The sequence below is a fragment of the Gekko japonicus genome, unplaced genomic scaffold, assembly GCF_001447785.1.
Source record: "Gekko japonicus isolate JY-2015 unplaced genomic scaffold, Gekko_japonicus_V1.1 scaffold2622, whole genome shotgun sequence".
Taxonomy (NCBI): Eukaryota; Metazoa; Chordata; class Lepidosauria; order Squamata; family Gekkonidae; genus Gekko; species Gekko japonicus.
In genome coordinates, this window is record NW_015160916.1 from 75,936 (window position 1) to 94,054 (window position 18,119).

The following is an 18,119-nucleotide window of genomic DNA, read 5'->3' on the forward strand; positions in this document are numbered from 1 at the left end:
AAAAAAATCTCTCATAGAGATATAAAAATAGTGCATAACAAATGTCAAAAATGGATCAAGGTTTGGCAGGGTTCTAAAGGGTTAGAAAAGAATACTCCCAAAAAACCTGGAGGTCATGGTTAAGTAACAAATAGGGAACATTGACAAACAAATCAGTTAAAAAGCTCTTCTTAAAACAGCATCAACTTTAGAACATTAAAAACGTGAACCACAACCACGACAAAACAGCAGTTAGACATGAACCACGTATTGTACAGTACAAAAAAGCACACTGCAAATGACCAATATAAGAGTAACACTTTGCTTACATGAAGGATTGTCCCCAGGGGGTTGCCAGGAGCAAAACCCTAGTATATTTCTCTCTAGGAGTTAGAGACTTTCAGTTCTGCTTTTGTTGGGTGCTTGCTTAAACTGTAGAGCAGCTCTTTCCTTCCACTGAAACATGAGGGCTAGTTGCATTAAAATGCTTGGAGATGGACAAAAACACTGCTAATGAACAGTTCTCATTCAGAATCTCGGAAAAGTACATGTGTGGTTTTTGTTTCTTCTCAAAGATCTGCAGGCCATATCATTACTAGATCTCCATCAACATAAAAAATACTATGTTTGGTTGTCACTCGACTAACAACATTTCATGCAACAGTGACCCCAATGGGATAGAAGACCAAATGCACTCAAGATCAAGCAAGCACACATACAACTTTAAACCGGATTTCACTGTTGTCTTAAAGGTAAATTTTAGCTTATGCAACTAGCTGTCTGTATATTACACCATCTCCATTTTGACTTCATTTAGATTTTATTACTAAAGCATCAGGCTTTCTTTTATGAACACATTTCTACACACACTTCTCAGTAGTTTCCCATTTGGTGACTGGTTAGCAGTGGGCTGGCCATCTTTGGTTTTGTAGAGGAAGTTTTAACCATGAACGATTAAAGGGGCTGAAATAATAAGTTTGAAAACTACTTTTGTTTTTTACTCAAACGTGTCTATGCTATACCACTCCACATTAATTAGAATCACACATCACAAAATTGCACAGGGATTACAATATTATATCCAGTCTGCAAAAATTGAATTCCACTACCAACCAGGTCACAAAATGGCTGCACTTTCTAATCTAAAACTAATTTGCATATTGTACACATGTAGGACATTAAAAAAAACTGAGTCACAATCATGCATGCACGTCTCTCTTGTTTTGTAACAAATTTCGCAATTTGCTCGTGCTACCTAGATTTCAGAGCCTTTAAAAAAACTGCAATAACTTGCATCTTGTTAGATCTAGTGCATGCATATGGTATATACAGGTAAGTAAACATGCAATTTTTCACATTCTAAAACTATGGCAGTTTTGGCCATATTGTGCTGCCTGCATTTTAATCTGTAATGCAGTGTATCTTGAAATCCCGTATTAATAGGTGGCATTACACACAACACCTAGATAGCAGCAAAGCTAATACAGCTTGTGATTATAAATGTTTAAAAATAGCTAATAAATCAGATTATCTTGAGGTATTATTTCTTGCAAGTCAAAATGGAGCGCAAAAAATCAACCCTATTTTTTAAATTGATGTATACACTGAAAATAGCAACAACAATAAAAATAAGCTTTTTTTTGTAGCAGACATATTCCATCTTTACTATTTTTGCTACCTTTGGTAAATTACTGGGGCAGATCTTGAAGTTTAAAAACCCATGTTTAGAAATAAGTGCACGCTTCACCCACTAAATATAGCAGCAGACTCTGTGCCCCTACGCAAAAACATTCTCATATCTAGGTTTAAATTTACATATAAAAATAAGTTGGCGAAAAATACAAAAAAACATTTTTTTTAATTTTAACATGAAAATATCACAAAAATCAGTAAGCCTGAGATGTAGGGTTTTGGTGAAAAACAAGAGGCTTTGTAGTGTTTTGGCTGCTGAAAAAGATGCATGTATTGAGAGTTGGGGTAAGAAGCAGAAAAATGCACTTATTTCTTCTGCATGTCATTTTCGTCAAACACAGTAGGCCACATGCATTCTTCTTTCCTGACAGGGATCTTGACGGATCTAGCTCAGTTCCAGCGGAAGTGGATCTGGCGGGGGCGGTCAGCCCCTTCCTTAACCAATGGCTTATGGAATTCACGTCCTGCCCGAGAATGGATGTTCGCCCAGCAGAACTCACAGTAATACTGCAGGCAAGTGACATTGGCACAGAAAAACGGAGCAAACTTCCCACCGCACCTTGCACCCTGGCATTCGTCACACATCTGGTCATCCAGCACGTATGGCTTCACCTCCACCTGTTTGAACAAAGAAAATGGAATCTCTGACTGTCCTCAAATGTGTGTCTTCCCAACCATGACGGAAACACTGTATTAAAACCCTGGGTTGATCCACAAGCTTATTCCCTGTGAGGTAGGTGGCAGTAGTCCTGAGTGACTCACGGCCACGTGGGCTGAGCAAAGCGCGTTGCATTTCAGACCCAGAACCAATTATCTGCCCACAATCTATCCACTGGTGTGCCAATTATATTAAAAGAAACCATTTTTGGTGGGACTGAATGTAGTAGTAAGGGTTCCCCATCAAAGGATGCGCATTGTCTTCCTTCTTTACAGGCTATGCTTACAGTTTTATGGCTGCTAAACAAAGAGGGTTAAGATCCCCAGGCACCATGAGGCAAACAACAAAGGGAAAACAGTCTCAGAAATTAGCTTCGCTATTACACACACCACCCCCAACAATAAATGACTGAACAATCAGGCTCCTGCATATTTTCAAGAGTATAAATGCAAGACAGATTACAGTCCAAGACAATATCGCAACAAGAAAATACTGTGACAGAAACAACACTAAATAAAATATTACCAAAATATAGGAATAGACATGTGCATTATTAATTTCTATAAGAATTACTTTAAGATCAAACTAGAGAACCTCTTCAGAAGGTGCCAAATATATGGGAATTAATCTTCAAAAATTCTACAATGCATAATATACGGTTTTACAAGTAAAAATCAATTTCTTAACAATTCAAAAGTCCAGCAGTCAAAAAATCCAGACAAGAATTCTGGATAAGTCCCCCATTTCAATTATCTTTTTTCAGAAGGGGGACTACTATTACTGCATCAAAAATGCTTCTGTTCTCCAAATCAAATTCTAAACGTCATTGCATGTTCAAATGGCCAGAAATATGTACTACAAATGGGCTACCAGTCCTATATTCAAGAAGAAGCTAGCCTCTACAGAGGCCATACCAGCTTTGGAAAAGCAGAGATTACTTTCTTCTTAAATGTATTTTGCACACTCTGAAGGTTCTCCAGTTTGATCTTAAAGCAGGCCCGTAGCCAGGATTTTTAAAGTTGGGGGGCATTTAAATTTCTTAGGGGGCACTGGCTAATTGATACCGGGCTCCTTCCCCACACCTGCTGCTGCTCAGGGTCCCTGGGCTGGATGGGAAGTCGTGGGGCCTTGCCAGTCAGTCAGTAAGCCTTGCCACCCTGTAGCTATGGGCCTGTCTTAAAGTAGTTCCTATAGAAATTAATAATACACATGACTACAGTTCTTATATTTTGGCAATACTTAATGTTGTGTTTTTTCTTGTTGTGGTATTTTCAAGAGTGGTCATGTGAAGAATGTTAATCAGCAGAAGAAAAGGGACACAAAAGCTCTTTGATGCTCTGGTCAGTCACAGCTCAAGAAAACAAATGTATTTTCTGTATCATTAAGCATTCTCTACTTTGTGTAAAATATCACCCCTTAACCACTTACATAACTTTGCAAAACCTTTACATATTAAATCCTGGCTGCAGAATCTCCATATTTCTTGGTGCTGCTGGGGCCCATTCTGCTCAGGGATGAAGGAAGTTCTGCTCCAAGAAAACAGAACAACAAGATTCCCAGGGATTAAGCTTTCGAGAATCAAAGTTCCCTTCAACAGAGCTTTTGACCCTTGAGAGCACATGCCCTGGAAATCTCATTGGTTTTTAAGGTGCTACTAAAATTTACTCCTCTATTGCAGACCGACATGGCGATCCACCTGAAACTATCTCCAAGAAACTAGCACTTGTAAAAGAAACCTAGTCATTTTCATGTAACATCCAATAAATGAACGTAAGAGTTACAGAATAATTTGCCATCCCAGACTGATATGCAGTAACTGGGTGATTAGTTTTGAGAATAGCAGGGGTGGGGGGGAGAAGTTCAGTACAAAATTATATCTCAGGGGAAAATTATTCATGTTTTTTTAATGCAAGGTAATATGAGCTTTAATGACATACTCTGTATGATTGTTGCCTACCAGAGGTGGCAGTGCTTAAAGCTCCTCTCCAATACTTTCCACCCATCTCATTTGACCTTCTCCCCGCTGCAAGCCCCTCTCTCAACCCCTAAAAGAAATTAAAGGGAACCGTTTTCCTAAGGCCGTAGTAGCAAGCCTATGGCAGAAAGATCCACTCAGCCCATGACTTGCTCTTAATCCCCTCATATAGATGGGGAACTCAAGCTGGAAAAAGACGGTTTTGGTCCCAGCCAGACAATAAGTCAGTGGCTATCAGAGATAAAGCCGAAAAGGACTCTTGTAATGTAAGTGGATTTACTCAACATATTTCAACATGCTTCTGGAAATGAAAACACAGGAAGAGAACTCCTAGAAACAGATCCTTGTAAAAAAGGAAAGAAACCATCGTATTTTTGCATGGCAGAGGAAGGACTGCTGGGAGCACCAGAGAAGCTCTATGTGAAAACGGGGTTGCACTTACCTGTAACCGTTGTTCACCGAGTGGTCTTCTGTGCAGGCATACGCGGGGACTGGGAAATGGCAGGCCAGCTGCAGAGAAATGCTTCCAAGTTTTAAAGAACTTTCCAGAGCTTAGGAGTGCTCCCCCTACCCTCCGTCTCAGATCTTTCCTTTCTCACCCAGAGGGTCATGTGATGGAGGTGGAGAGAACACTCCTCCCTCAGTTCTCCCTTCACCACCGTGAGGAGCTACAGAACTCCATAGAGCAGCCCCCAGCAGGGAAAGGAGGGATGGATGTGTCCCTGCACAGAAGAGCACTCGATGAACAACAGTTACAGGTAAGTGCAACCCTGTTTTCATTGTTGTGGCTTCTGTGCAGTCCCACATGGGAGAGTAGCAAGTTCACTTACCAAGGAAGCAGATGTGGGCCCATCAGCGGAAGAGTAACTGCAGCACTGCTTCTCCCACAGCAGCTTTGTTCCCGGAATCTACGTCAACAGAGTAGTGTCTGATGAATGTTGAGGGCGTCAACCAGGTGGCTGCTTTACAGAAGTTGTCCAGTGAAAGGCTGCGATCATACGCACAATTAGACCTGACACAGGCACGAATGTTGGGCAGATTTAAAGGGAGCGATCAGACAACAACATCTGGGAAGTGCCCCACAGCTGTCGGCAAATGGCAAAGGATGTTAAATAATATTGAGGAGAGGATTGCCCCTTACAGGAGTTCAGGCAATTCCTAGAGATTTGGCTGTTGTTTTATTCTTGCAGATGCGATCTAAGACATCATCAGTCTAAGTGCTGAAGAGCTCCCGACCTTCAAATGGGAGGTCCTTGATCTTTGCTCTGGTATCCTGGGGAAGGGTTGAAGATTTCAGCCAGGAACGCCTCCTAAGTACAATGCTGGAGGTCATGGCCCTGCTGTGACTGTCAGCCACATGCCTGATTCCGTTCAACTGTTGCTTCTCCAATTTCTGCCCTTCTGAGAGTAACACATTTCTGAGTGCTTTTTTAAATCGTCTGGTAACAATTTTACATATTCTGCCATGTGACTTCCCAATAACATTTGGTACCGGCCCATAATGGCAGTAAAGTTCGCAACTTGTAGGCCCATTGACCCAGAGGAGTAGACCTTTCGACTCAGATAGTGTAGTCTGTGACCCTCTTTATCAAGTGGTGAAGAGTGAGCTCCTATTCTGCCTCTTGGTGGTAGGACTTCAGATCAGAGAGTTAGCTTGTGGATGTTGAAAAAGGTAGGCACATCCATCCTCTCTGACCTTATATAGATTTTCAAGTTTCTCTGCAGAAGCCAGAGTCGAAGCTGGCACAGACCACACATCCACTGCAATTTCCTGAATGCCCTGTAGCAAAGGCAGGGCGATCAGGCCAGAGTCCAGGGTGTAGAGGACCTTCATTATCAGGTCTGTGGGTTGCAGCACTGAGGAGAGATATTCAAGTTCTAGTGCCTTCACCATGTGAATAAGTTGTCTGGAATATAACTTTAGATCCTTTGTAGGAAATGGGGCTGACAGTTCCCCAACCACTTCATCGGGTGAAGGCATTTAAGATGTCTTCCGAATTCGTTTCTGATCCTTGCTCCATCCATCCCCTCTTCAGATTCTGACAGGAAGTGTGAGGCAGTATCAGCCACAAGATGTTGTTTGCCTTGTTGACTCTTCTTCCTCCTGCCTCTAGAAACCATTTGCCGGGGATACCATGAGTAGAGAGCACACTGTTTCTGAGGATCCAATGCCCCCCTCTGATTTGGAAGCATCATTGGAAATGGAAAGCACAGGTTTTGCTGTGGTGGCCATTAAGTAGAAGAGGATTGGGATGCTGGCTGTTTGTGACCGTGTGGTTGCTCTGAAGTGGGAGGTGAGACTTCAAATACTTCATCATCCGAAGACCTAGGTGAACGAGGGTTGCACCCTGATGGTGATGGTGTCCTTGGATGTGGTGAGACCTTGACACCAATCTGGACTGGAGATGGACGGCACTGAGGTGATCTTGAATGACGGTCTGCTGAAGCCGAGAGGTGGCTTCAAGTCGAGTCGGCTGTTTGATGCTGATTGGGAGAGTTCTGTCAACCTCGAGAGTGAGCTTTGGCCTCAAGGGGATGGTGTTCCTTAACACCGAGGCAACAGCAGACAATGCTGAGATGAGGGTGAATGGTGTTGGGGGAGCCATGTTGGGTGTGTTTCACTTTTTTATTTTTTTGACAGCAGCTCTGATGCTGATCGTGCCATGGTCAATTTTTCTTCTGTCTCCGATGCCAATGGCAGGCAGGGCATGAGGCTGTGTTATGGTCTTCATCCAGGCATAAAAGCCATGATCTTTGGACCCACATTCTTCACATTTTTTAAAGAAAGCCATCCTACTGAACTCCACAGGAACAATTTGACTGAAAAAGCATCGTAGAAAAGAAGCTTATTGAATCTCATCCTCTCCTCATGGTGGCAAGAAGAGAACTGAAAGAGGGGTGCTCTCCCTGCATCCATCACGTGACCTTTTGGGTGGAAAAGGAAAGATGCAAGACTGATAGGCGGGTGAGCACACCTAAGCGCTGGAAAGTTCTTTTAAGCTTGGAAGCTCCGGTCCATGGCTGGCCTGCAATTGCGCATTCCCACAGAAGCCACGATGATGAAAAACAGGTTGCTTACCTGTAACTGATGATCTTCGAGTGGTCATCTGTGCATTCACACCCATGGGATACAGTGCGCATGCGCTGGATGGATCGGCATTGTAGCAAGCTCTTAACGGATTTTCGCGCCCAGACCTTGGGCATGCGCAGGAACCCCACCACGCATGCCCAGAGGGGTGGGCATGGACATCCCGCCAGTTCCTTCGAACCGCCGCAAATGAAAAATGTAGAAGCTGACAGCAGCGGGGAAGGAGGGCGGGTGGTGTGAATGCACAGATGACCACTCTAAGATCATCAGTTAATGGTAAGCAACCTGTTTATCTTCGATGTGGTCTCTGTGCTTCACACCCATGGGAGATTAGCAAGCAGTGGCCTACCTGGAGGAGGGTGCTGGCAGGTCCTTACTGCGAAGCCTAGGATAAGATGTGACGTCCCATGTTGGTATAAGAGTTCTTACGGACATCTAGGGCGTAGTGCCTTATGAAAGTGTTAGGCGTGGCCCACGTAGTGGCTCTGCAAATGTCCAATAGGGGAACTCCCTGGAGGAAGGCAGTTGAGGCTGCAACAGCTCTGGTTGAATGAGCCCTGATAGGGCCAGGCAATGGCTGCTTGGCAATAAGGTAGCAGAGGCGGATGAGACCTACAATCCACTTTGATAAACGCTGAGCCGTGATGCGCATCCCTAGCCTTGCTGGTGCATAGGAGATGAACAGTTGACAGTCACGTCTCGTTGGACGGGTTCTATTTAAGTAGAACAGAAGCGCACGCTTCGCATCCAACGTATGTAACAGCCTCTCCTCTGAGGATGTCAGAGCCAGGAAGAAATCCGGAAGGAAGACCTCTGCCTGTAGGTGGAATTCTAACACTACCTTTGGCAGGAATGAGATGTCAGGTACGAGGCAGACACCGTCTGGCAAAAAAGACAAGTAAGGAGTGTCATGTCTGAAACCCAGTATTTCTCCAACTCACCTTGCTGAAGTGACAGCAACCAGAAAGGCCGTTTTCCACGACAGGAATTTTAGGTCGCAAGTTGCGAGTGGCTCAAAAGGTTTCCTGGTGAGTTGGCGAAGGACCAGGGGAAGGTCCCAGGGGATGACAGGAATTTTGATGGGAGGGTAGAGGTGCAACAGTCCCTTCAAAAAACGTTTAGAAACTGGATGCGAGAACAGTGTGCATCCCTCAACTTGAACATGGTAGGCTGAAAGTCCCGAGTAAGCGAGAGACATGAGGAATTCGAAAACCTTCTCGAGACCTCTGCAGAGGTGGCTCGAGGGGCATCATCACCCAAGGAGGAACATAATTTTTGCCACTTGTAATGATGCGACTTTCGCGTAGTGGACTTTCTAGAGTTTAGCAAGACATTTGCTATGCGGGCGGAAAAGGCGTTGACGCTACTCTCCAGGCTGTCAACTTCATTCGTGGCACGTCATGGTATAGGAGAGAGGACTCTGTTAGGAACAGGAGGTCTTGTGCTGGAGGAAACTGGTGGTAGACCCCCACTGACAAATTGAGGATGGTTGAGAATCATGGTTGCCTCGGCCACCACGGGGCTATGAGGACATAGTCTGCTCTGTCGCTGATGATTTTGCGGCCCACCCTGAGAAGCAGAGGCAGTGGAGGGAAGAGGTAAAGAAATCCTCTGGACCACGGAAAGAGGAGACTGTCCCCTAGAGACTGTGGGTCCCTGCCACCTCGGGTGCATAACAGAGGGCACTTTTTGTTTGCTCTGGTGGCAAAAGCATCTATTTGGGGAACTCCCCACCTTCGGAAGAGTGGAAGAAGGCACGTTGGATTCATTTCCCACTTGTGGAGACTGAGTTCTGCTCGACTCAGGTGGTCTGCCTGTACATTCATGTGCCCCAGGATGTGCGTGGCGACTAGAAAGACGTTGTGGGCGATGCAGAAGTCCCATAACCGAAGGGCGAGGTTGCAGAGGAGTTGGGAGACAGTGCCCCTTTGTTCACATAACTAAGGGCAGTAATATTGTCCGTGAGGACCCTGACACATTTCCCCTTGACTAGGGGCAGGAAAGTGGTGACCGCGAACTCTATCGCAAGCAGTTCCAGGAAGTTTATGTGGCGCCTCAGTTTCTTTTTTCCCCTTTTTAAAAATATTTTTATTATCCATTTTTATACATTGTAAACACATAATGAACAATAAAAACTATAACCATTAACGATAAACCATAACAATACAAACTAGGTGGTCAATACAAGATATTGTTATTTGTTGGTCATTGTCATATGTTCAAATACATATTGAGTTAATTAAAATAGCTCATAAAAAAGGAAAGCAATTTTTTCTTTAAAAAAATAATAGGTAAGTTTTACAAGCAGGTAAGTATTTCTTTATATTTAATAGGCATATGACACAGGGGCCATGAACTCATATTGTGGATATAATCCAAAAACGGTGTCAATTTGGCTAATAAATTTGTGGTAGGTCCTTGTTCTTCTATTCTTTTTATAGTGTCCGATATTTTATCCATTGTTAGTAGGTCCCATAACTTTGTGAACCATTGTTCAGTGGATATAGGGTTGGTGTCCTTCCAGCTAGATGCTTTCAAAGTCTTGGCTACTGAAAGCATGATGGAAATTAATTCTTGTCGTACTTTGGGAATCTTGTCTGTCCACAAATCTAATAGAATTAGTTTTGGGGTTCTTACAATCTCATATCCCGTTATATCCTTAATATACATAATTATTTCCCCCCCAAACTCTTTTACTATACGACAATCCCACCAACAATGTAAAAAGGAACATGTTCGCCACATTTCCTCCAACAAAGACATGAATAAGTGGGAGAAATATGATGTATTTTGCTTGGAGTATTGTACCATCTCATCATCAATTTAAATGCTTGCAATTTTATAGGGGGCAGGAAGACTCGTGGGGATCTACTCCTGGAGTGGGAGCATCTTGGAGACAGTGTAGGATCTCGTCTCTGTGTGCGGCCCCTATTAGCCCGATCATCGATATCAAAGGGCCAATCCTCGGCGAACAGACGGGGAGGATGACGTTGAGTGCTTTTAGGGATCTGTCAATGCCGAGCCGCATCGATATCGGCATGGCACTCCGAGACCGTCGATGTTGAAGACTGAGCAGAGGGAGAGCGATCCGTGTCCGGGGGACGACTGAGGATCTCGACATTATCGATGTCGGAGAAAGGACGCATATCAACCAGCGTATCATGATCTAGCTGGTGTATGGGAGAGTCCAATAGCTGGATGGTTGGTATCGGTGGAGTGACCAGAGCGTCCGATGCCGACACTGCCGTTGGAGCGGGGGGCACGCTATGGGCATTACCCGGTGAAGTACCCACTACATTCCCAGACTTCGCCACCTTTAGGGTCTTAGAGGAGCCCTTTTTGGCGGACTTGTGCTCTTTACCCGTCTTCTGTTTCCTTTTCACGGGCATCGATGCCGAAGACTGCGCCGTCAGTGCCGAACGCTTCAATGTCGACTGAACGATGTCGGATAAGGGCTTCGAAGCCGGAGCCGTCGATGGTCTTACCGGGACTTCAGAGTCCATGACTGAAGCGGGATTTAGTGCTGACTCTAGTAACGCTATTCGGAGTTGTGCTGCTCGGTTTTTTCTAGTCTGACTGGAAAACTTGGTGCAGTGTCGACAGGACTCTGGTCGGTGCGTCTTGCCAAGACAAAAAATGCAGAGGGTGTGACCATCAGGTGGAGTGAGCCTACTGCCACAGCCCCTGCAACGCTTGAAAAAGCCCCACTTCTTCTCCATAAAATAAGTAAAAACGGAGAAGAAAAGGTGGTGGGGAAGGGGGGAGCCCGAAGGCCAGAGTGAGGTAAACGAAAAAGGTTGCCCCGAAACTAAACAAAGTTCTTTTTTTTGAAGAAACAACAAAAGAACAAAGTTAGAAGTTAAAGAAAAACTGAGGTGAAAACCGAAGAGCTGAGGAGAAAAAAGCTACCGATCAGACCGACGAAAGGAAGGTACTTCCAGCGCGGCAGAAAGAAAGGAACTGGCGGGATGTTCGCACCCACCCCTCTGGGCATGCATGGTGGGGTTCCTACGCATGCCCGAGGTCTGGGCGCAAAAATCTGTTAAGAGCTTGCTACAATGCTGATCAATCCAGCGCATGTGCACTGTATCCCATGGGTGTGAAGCACAGAGACCACGTCGAAGATCCACCATTCCATGACTGCACACCCATTACTATCTGAGCATGTTCAAGTGTCTACAAATCTCATAAATGGCACGTCCCCTTTTCTGCAAGTCTTCCCAGGTTTGGGGGCAGAATCTCTTCATATACCTGCAGTATGAAATAAGGTTTCCCCCCCCAAACAGAGCATGACAATTTGTAAACTGTATTTCCTGTTTGTTAGAACAACAGACAATTGTGTATTTTCAGTTATCTACAAATGTTCATAACATATCTATACCACTTCTTGATTGGCTACTCAGACATCCCATTTATATGTGCTTTATATATGGATAATCAGATTAAAATCCCTTCTAACAATATGAAATTCACCTATTAATCTTTTCAGCTTTGATTTTCTGTGTGCCATTTTTCTTTTCGCTACTTTAATTTTAACACCTATACTACAGTTGCTTGGTTCAAATAATCTGTGGCTTGGAGGATTACAAACAATACTTAGTGTACCCTCCATCTATCACACACAGATTCCTTCTCAATTTCCATTCTAGTACAAATCAGTTTGCTATAATGTCCAAACAGGACATCTTTGATCTGTGCTATCCTTCCAAATCAGAACTGAAAACGTACTTTAAACCAGGACAAATCCCAGGTGCTAGGTCGCCATGGCACCTAGAAATTTCACTATGGCATCTACTATTTTTAAGCAGTGTTTTTATTGTATTCTCTCTCAATGAAAAGTACAAAGCTTATTGACCATTTTGCATCAGAATATGTTTTGTTGTATGGTATAAAATATATGTGCTCAAAGTTCTTGTTGTTGGCCTGTTTACATGTTAACTTTACACCACTCAGTATTGGTAGATTAATTCATTTCTTAACCAGTTGCCTTCTGCACTGGTTTCAACATTCCATTAAATTAAAACAATAATGGAATGGTCAGAGAGAGGGGAGAAGTTAGGCTAGGGTTAAGAGTAAAGCTTTTTGTCATAGGAATAGCAATCGGGACTATCCTTATACATTAATAAGCAACACTTGTTGTGGCTTTAACAAAATTACAAGAAATTATGAAGAAGTCAGGATTAGGTTTTGTGGTACCAACCAATAATTAGAAAATATGGTAATTAATATATGAAACCCTGAAGACTGACAAGAGTCTAACTCCTAAATTTTAGGGCTGGCTTCTAGAGCCAAGAAAATTCATCAAGGCCTGCTTTAAACCAGGCTTCCAAATTAGAACTGAAAGGACAGCACATAACCACAGCTGGCCAATACTGAAGTCATAAGAAAGTACAGGCAGCACTGAAATGGAAGCAGAAAGGAGGAAGCGGCAAGTAAACCCGTGGCTTATTTCCTGTGTACAGCCCTGCTCGCACCTTCCAAAGGTTAAGGATCAGTGGGAATTCTCAGGCGGCCACGGAGACACCTGCCTTCTAGACTGTTTCTTCAGCAACACGTCTGACTGCCAGAATGGAAACATGGCAGGAATCCAAAGAGCAATCTGTATGAGGCCGAGGCAGCTGAGCTGCTAACAGAGTGTGTGAAGAAAACAGACTCTCAAAATAAAAAGCCAACACGTTTTTAAAAAGTAGCTTTCTTTTTACAGTGAAGGTGCCTCCAGCCCTTTAAACCAAGTGTCCCAGAAAATCCAGAGGATCCCATGAAGAGCTGCATGTATGAGGGGGGGGGATTCCCCCCCTTGCTGTGGCAGCCTGTCAACCCCCCCCCCACTTATGCTACTCCTCAGGGAACCGTGTCCACAGCAGCAGCAATGGGACAGGGATTTTCAGGCTGCAGCAGGGAGGGGGAGCTGGGGAAGTAATGCTTCATGCACAGAATTTAAATAGAATCCAACCCACTAATTTGTCTCAAGCAAATCTAGTGCTACAACTTCTATCTCTAACTACTGAGAGCCAGTTTGGTGCAGTGGTTAAGTGTGCGGACTCGAATCTGGGAGAACCGGGTTTGATTCCCCTCTCCTCCACTTGCACCTTCTGATGTGTCCTTGGGTCAGTCACAAGCTCTGGCACAGCTGACCTTGAAAAAGAGCAGTTTGTGTCAGAGTTCTCTCAGCCCCACCCACCTCACAGGGTGTCTGTTGTGGGGAGGGGAAGGGAAAGGAGTTTGTCAGCTGCTCTGAGACTCCAAGTGAAGGGCGGGGTATAAATCCAATCTCTCCTTCTCCTCCTCTTCTTCTTCTACTTCTGCAAAGAGATGCTCTGCATTTCAAATGACCTAACTGGGCATGTACAGGTATGCACATGAACAGCGGCTACTTGGATGGACGTGGACAACAGATGTAGGGTCAGGAGACAGTATCCTCAGAGGCTGCTGCTAAGAGCTGAGGCCTTTCCCCCACTGTGCCTCCACCCAGGAGCGGTTGCTGCCTGTCCTCTCCCTTTGACGGTACCAATGGTGACTGAGGCAGTCTGTGTTTGTGTGCGCACGTGCATGCATACAGCACAGAGGAGCATGCACAGAGAGGAGGATGGGGGAACCTATAAGCAGAAGGCTGAAAATCAAACCTCCCTTGACATGTTAATAAGTGTTTTCACTGAACATGAACAAGTCTTGTGAAGGTTTCAGAGGACAGCCGTGTTAGTCTGCAGTAAAATAGTTAGATTCGTGTCCAGGGTATAACCTTTCGAGAGTCTATCTGTCTGATGAAGGGAGCTGTGACTCTTGAAAGCTGGCACCCTGAAACTCTTGTTGGTCTCTTAGGTGCGACCGGACTCAAATCTAGATCTTATGAAGGAGCAGCATATAATAATAGGAGGCAAAACAGAAGCTTGTCTGCCACCAACTGAGGCTACTGATTTATACCTGATGCAAATCAAATCCAGACACAAGTAGTATCTGACTACTTTCCCCACTTACAGCTTGCTGGTATAAATCATTTAATTTATAGCCCAGGTTGCAACCCAGAGAGTTCCCTAAGGTGCTTTTAATTGGGGGGGGGGGTGCTAAGGAAACCAGAGAAGCAAAAACAGGTACAGCTATAAGGACGACTGTATTGGAAGATGGGTGGCCTGCATAACGTCCATTATAGAAGAAGAAGAGATTGGATTTATACCCAGCCCTTCACTACCCAAAGGTGTCTCAGAGCGGCTTACAAACTCCTTTTCCTTCCCCTCCCCACAACAGACACCCTGGGAGGTAGGCGAGGCTGAGAGAGCTCTTGACAGAAACGGCTTTTTCAAGAACAGCTGTGCCAGAACTACAGCTTGCCCAAGGTCATCCAGCCAGGTGCAAGTGGAGGAGTGGGGAATCAAACCCGGTTCTCCCAGATTAGAGTCCGCGCACTTAACCACTACACCAAACTGGCTCTCACACCAAACTGGCACAGTTTATAGGTGGGGTTAGCTTCCACGAAGATGCATCTTAGTACACTGTCCTGTTCTAATCCAGAGAAATGAAATGCTTAATATACAACTTACTCGTTTATCAATATCGCCATGTTGAAGTTGAACAAACCGAGCACTAATGGCAGCAATGTAGCTCTGCTGATTGGAGAAAGCAACTCGCCCAGCACCTTTTGGGTATTTCAGTTCAGGATCTGTATCAATTCCTGCGTAACAAACTCCACCATAGAGTCGGTCCATTATCATGGCCAACTCCACTACAAAGAAATGAGGGGGAAAACTCATTACAGTAGTGCTTTAAATTAAGCTGAAATGCTTTAACGTGATGTAAAAAATCAACAGGAAAAATGTTTGAGAAGCCATAATATATTGTATGATGGAGAACTGACAAATTAGAACCTATGCTCTGTTCTCCAAATAAAGCAAGGCATAAGATTAGGGACCAGGTTCCCAGCTCCAGAAAAGAGGACACTTTTGTTATTTTCACCGGAAGATGATTTCCCTGTACCAGACACGCATCAGTCAGCCTGTATTACTGATGCATTAAAGGCAAAGGTTTCCCTTGCTCGAAAGCCAGTCGAATCCGACTCTGGGGGCAGTGCTCATCTCTGTTTCCAAGCCAAACAGCCAGCACCGTCCGAAGACGTTTCCGTGGTCATGTGGATGGCATGACTAGATGCCAAGGTGCACGGAATGCTGTTACCTTCCCACTGAAGTGGTACCTATTTATCTACTTGCAATTTCTTGCTTTTGAACTATTAGGTTGGCAGGCGTTGGGGCCAGAGACGGGAGCTCACTCCATCACGCGGCACTCGGGTCTCAAACTGCTGAACTACCGATCTTCCAGTCTGCAGCTCAGCACCTTAACCACTGAGCCACCGCAGCCCACTGATGCATTAAGCCAGGGTAAAAAAAACCTTGGGACACAATTCACCAGGGGCTGCTGCTGAGCTCCTTCCAGTTAAGAGGGTTGTTGCTGTCTATGAATTAGAGGAGTAATCAAAGGTTTCCTGTTCATTCACAAGCACCGATTTTGGGGACAAATTATACAGCTATATATCTTGGAATTCCTTCTGCTCTAATTCCAGCTTCTTAAGTCCCGTAACAAGTAATTTACATTAAGTGAAAAGAGGACATCAGAATGCTTTAAAAAAATGCGAAAGTGATTAGCAAATGAGTGAAACCGTCCTGAAATCAGGGTATGATTCTGCTGAAATCACACAGCGCTATTCTACAGCAGCTATCAATATAAGATAATATTTTTTTGACAGCTAAACCCTTCAAATGTACTTGTTAATTAATACTTTAGCTGAGCCATGCTATGCACAATGCTGATGCTACAGAAAGGCTGCAAGTAAGGAGCCTTAATGTGACATGCAGAAGAAAGCTAATTTCACTTAATTCCAAGCCAACCATAAACAATGCTCCCTCTAAGCTGTGGAGTCCTTTGAGCAAAAATTCTACTTTGAGAGCTGCTGGCATTAAAGTTGTGAGTGAGCGATTTGGCTACTGCATAAATCAGTTTGCTCTGGAGTCATCCTTCCTAAGCGGAGACAAAAATGTGTAAGCCGGAGGCTAGAAAACTGTGAACTGGCTCACACGGACTCAGCTTCGAGGGAACACTGACCATGAGGATTCCCCTTGACAAGGCCCACGAAAATTCCACATAATACATTTAGCATGTAGTTTTTGCAGACACTTCTGTTTTGTATTAAATGTAATGTGAGTACACAAACATAAATCCAGTCTGTGCACACAAGCCTCTTGTTTTCTCTGTGGTAACCTACGCTATGCTCTGATATAAACATCTATGGGAATGTGTATCACCAGGTGCTGGTAACACACCCATAAATACACAGATGAGGCTACCTACGTGTTAACAGCACCAGGCAATATGCATTCCAGGTTCACGTCAGCCTCTTCCAGAGCCCTGCTGTGTGAATTAGTTTTTAAATAATAAGTAATAGTAATGTGATAATGACTACTGCAGAAAGAGCTTAGGAGTGAATAGTGCAAATCTGAATCCACCTGTACATATGGATGTATGAAGCTGCCTTATACTGAATCAGACCCGTGATCCATCACAATCAGAATTGTCTACTCAGACTGCTAGCGACTTTCCAGGGTCTCAGGTAGAGGTCTTTCTCATCACCAGTCTTTTTGCTCTACCACTGAGCCACTGCCCCTCCCCAAAGTGTGTGACTGGCCTATGGTGACCCAGCAAGCTTCCAAGCCTGGGTGAGGATTTGAACCTGGGTCTACCAGATACTAGTCCGACACTCTAACCATTAATCACACACTGCATGGCTGCAGAATTGGATTTCTAAGAAACAACGCCCAGCAACAACAAAGCATGAGTGCCACGACCAGGACCAGGAAAAGGGTGATGATGAGAACTATGCAAACAGGTGCCCTGGGGCAGGGCTCCCTCAAAGGCCTCTGTTTCATGCCAAAAAAATTGCTTGTAAACTTTTTGTTCTGCCCCCATTAGAAACTGTTACTAAGAACACTATCTCTATACTTACCAGCTCTTAATGGCCTGGGGACACCACCCACAAAGATAGTTTTCCGAGGGTCCAGAGGTTGCGAACCATCCATTACAAAGTCACTATCGCTTAAGTTCCAGGGACGGATTTGGACCTAGTGAAACAAAGACCATGGCTACTGAAGTCTAACTGTATTGTTTGAACTGTGATTTCATCAGTCTACATAAACTGCCAGACAGCTACAATCCTGTTAACGTCTCTGGTTGTTCTCTTAGTAAACCTATATATTTAAGGTATTGAGCAAAACATTATATAATTGATTGAAACATCCCCAGTGGCTTGATCCTAAATTATTGCTAGCATCTGATCCTTTTCACCCTCCTCCTCATCTTAGAAGCAGCCTTCAGACCAGACAGATGGCAGCTACAGCTGGAAGGCCATCTTGTATTTACTTACTGGCTTATCCTTGATGGTGGGGCTAGAAACACACAAATAGAGCTTTCCATCTTCTTCAATGCAGGCATCAATCAGTGCCTGGACAGAACTCTCCTCTTGGAAAAGGAGGAATGCATAACCTAGAAAGGACAGAGGAGGAGGAGAGGGAGAATTTTAAATACAGTTAATGTTTTCCTTCAAATTATTTTCAAAAGCATTTATACAACGTGGATCCCAAGGGCCCCTTGGTCACACCTAAAGTGCTTTCAAAGAGTGCCAGGCTTGCCCATGTTTCACTTTGCACTGCAAAACCCCCCCCCCCCCATTTTTACCGGACCATCATTAA

At 44.4% G+C, this 18,119-nt stretch overlaps 1 protein-coding gene across 1 annotated transcript in view; it reads right to left on the minus strand.

Moving 5' to 3' along the window:
- Nucleotides 1–1,630: 1,630 nt before the first annotated feature.
- Nucleotides 1,631–18,119, minus strand: part of LOC107121563 (cytoplasmic polyadenylation element-binding protein 2-like) — an 81,061-nt gene continuing 64,572 nt past the window's right edge. The window contains exons 9-12 of the mRNA XM_015424492.1: nt 17,795–17,913; nt 17,378–17,492; nt 14,928–15,109; nt 1,631–2,289 (exon numbers count right to left, since the gene is read on the minus strand). Coding sequence (XP_015279978.1) covers nt 2,062–2,289; nt 14,928–15,109; nt 17,378–17,492; nt 17,795–17,913 — 644 coding nt within the window. The 3' untranslated portion in view covers nt 1,631–2,061. The remainder of the gene's footprint in view (nt 2,290–14,927; nt 15,110–17,377; nt 17,493–17,794; nt 17,914–18,119) is intronic.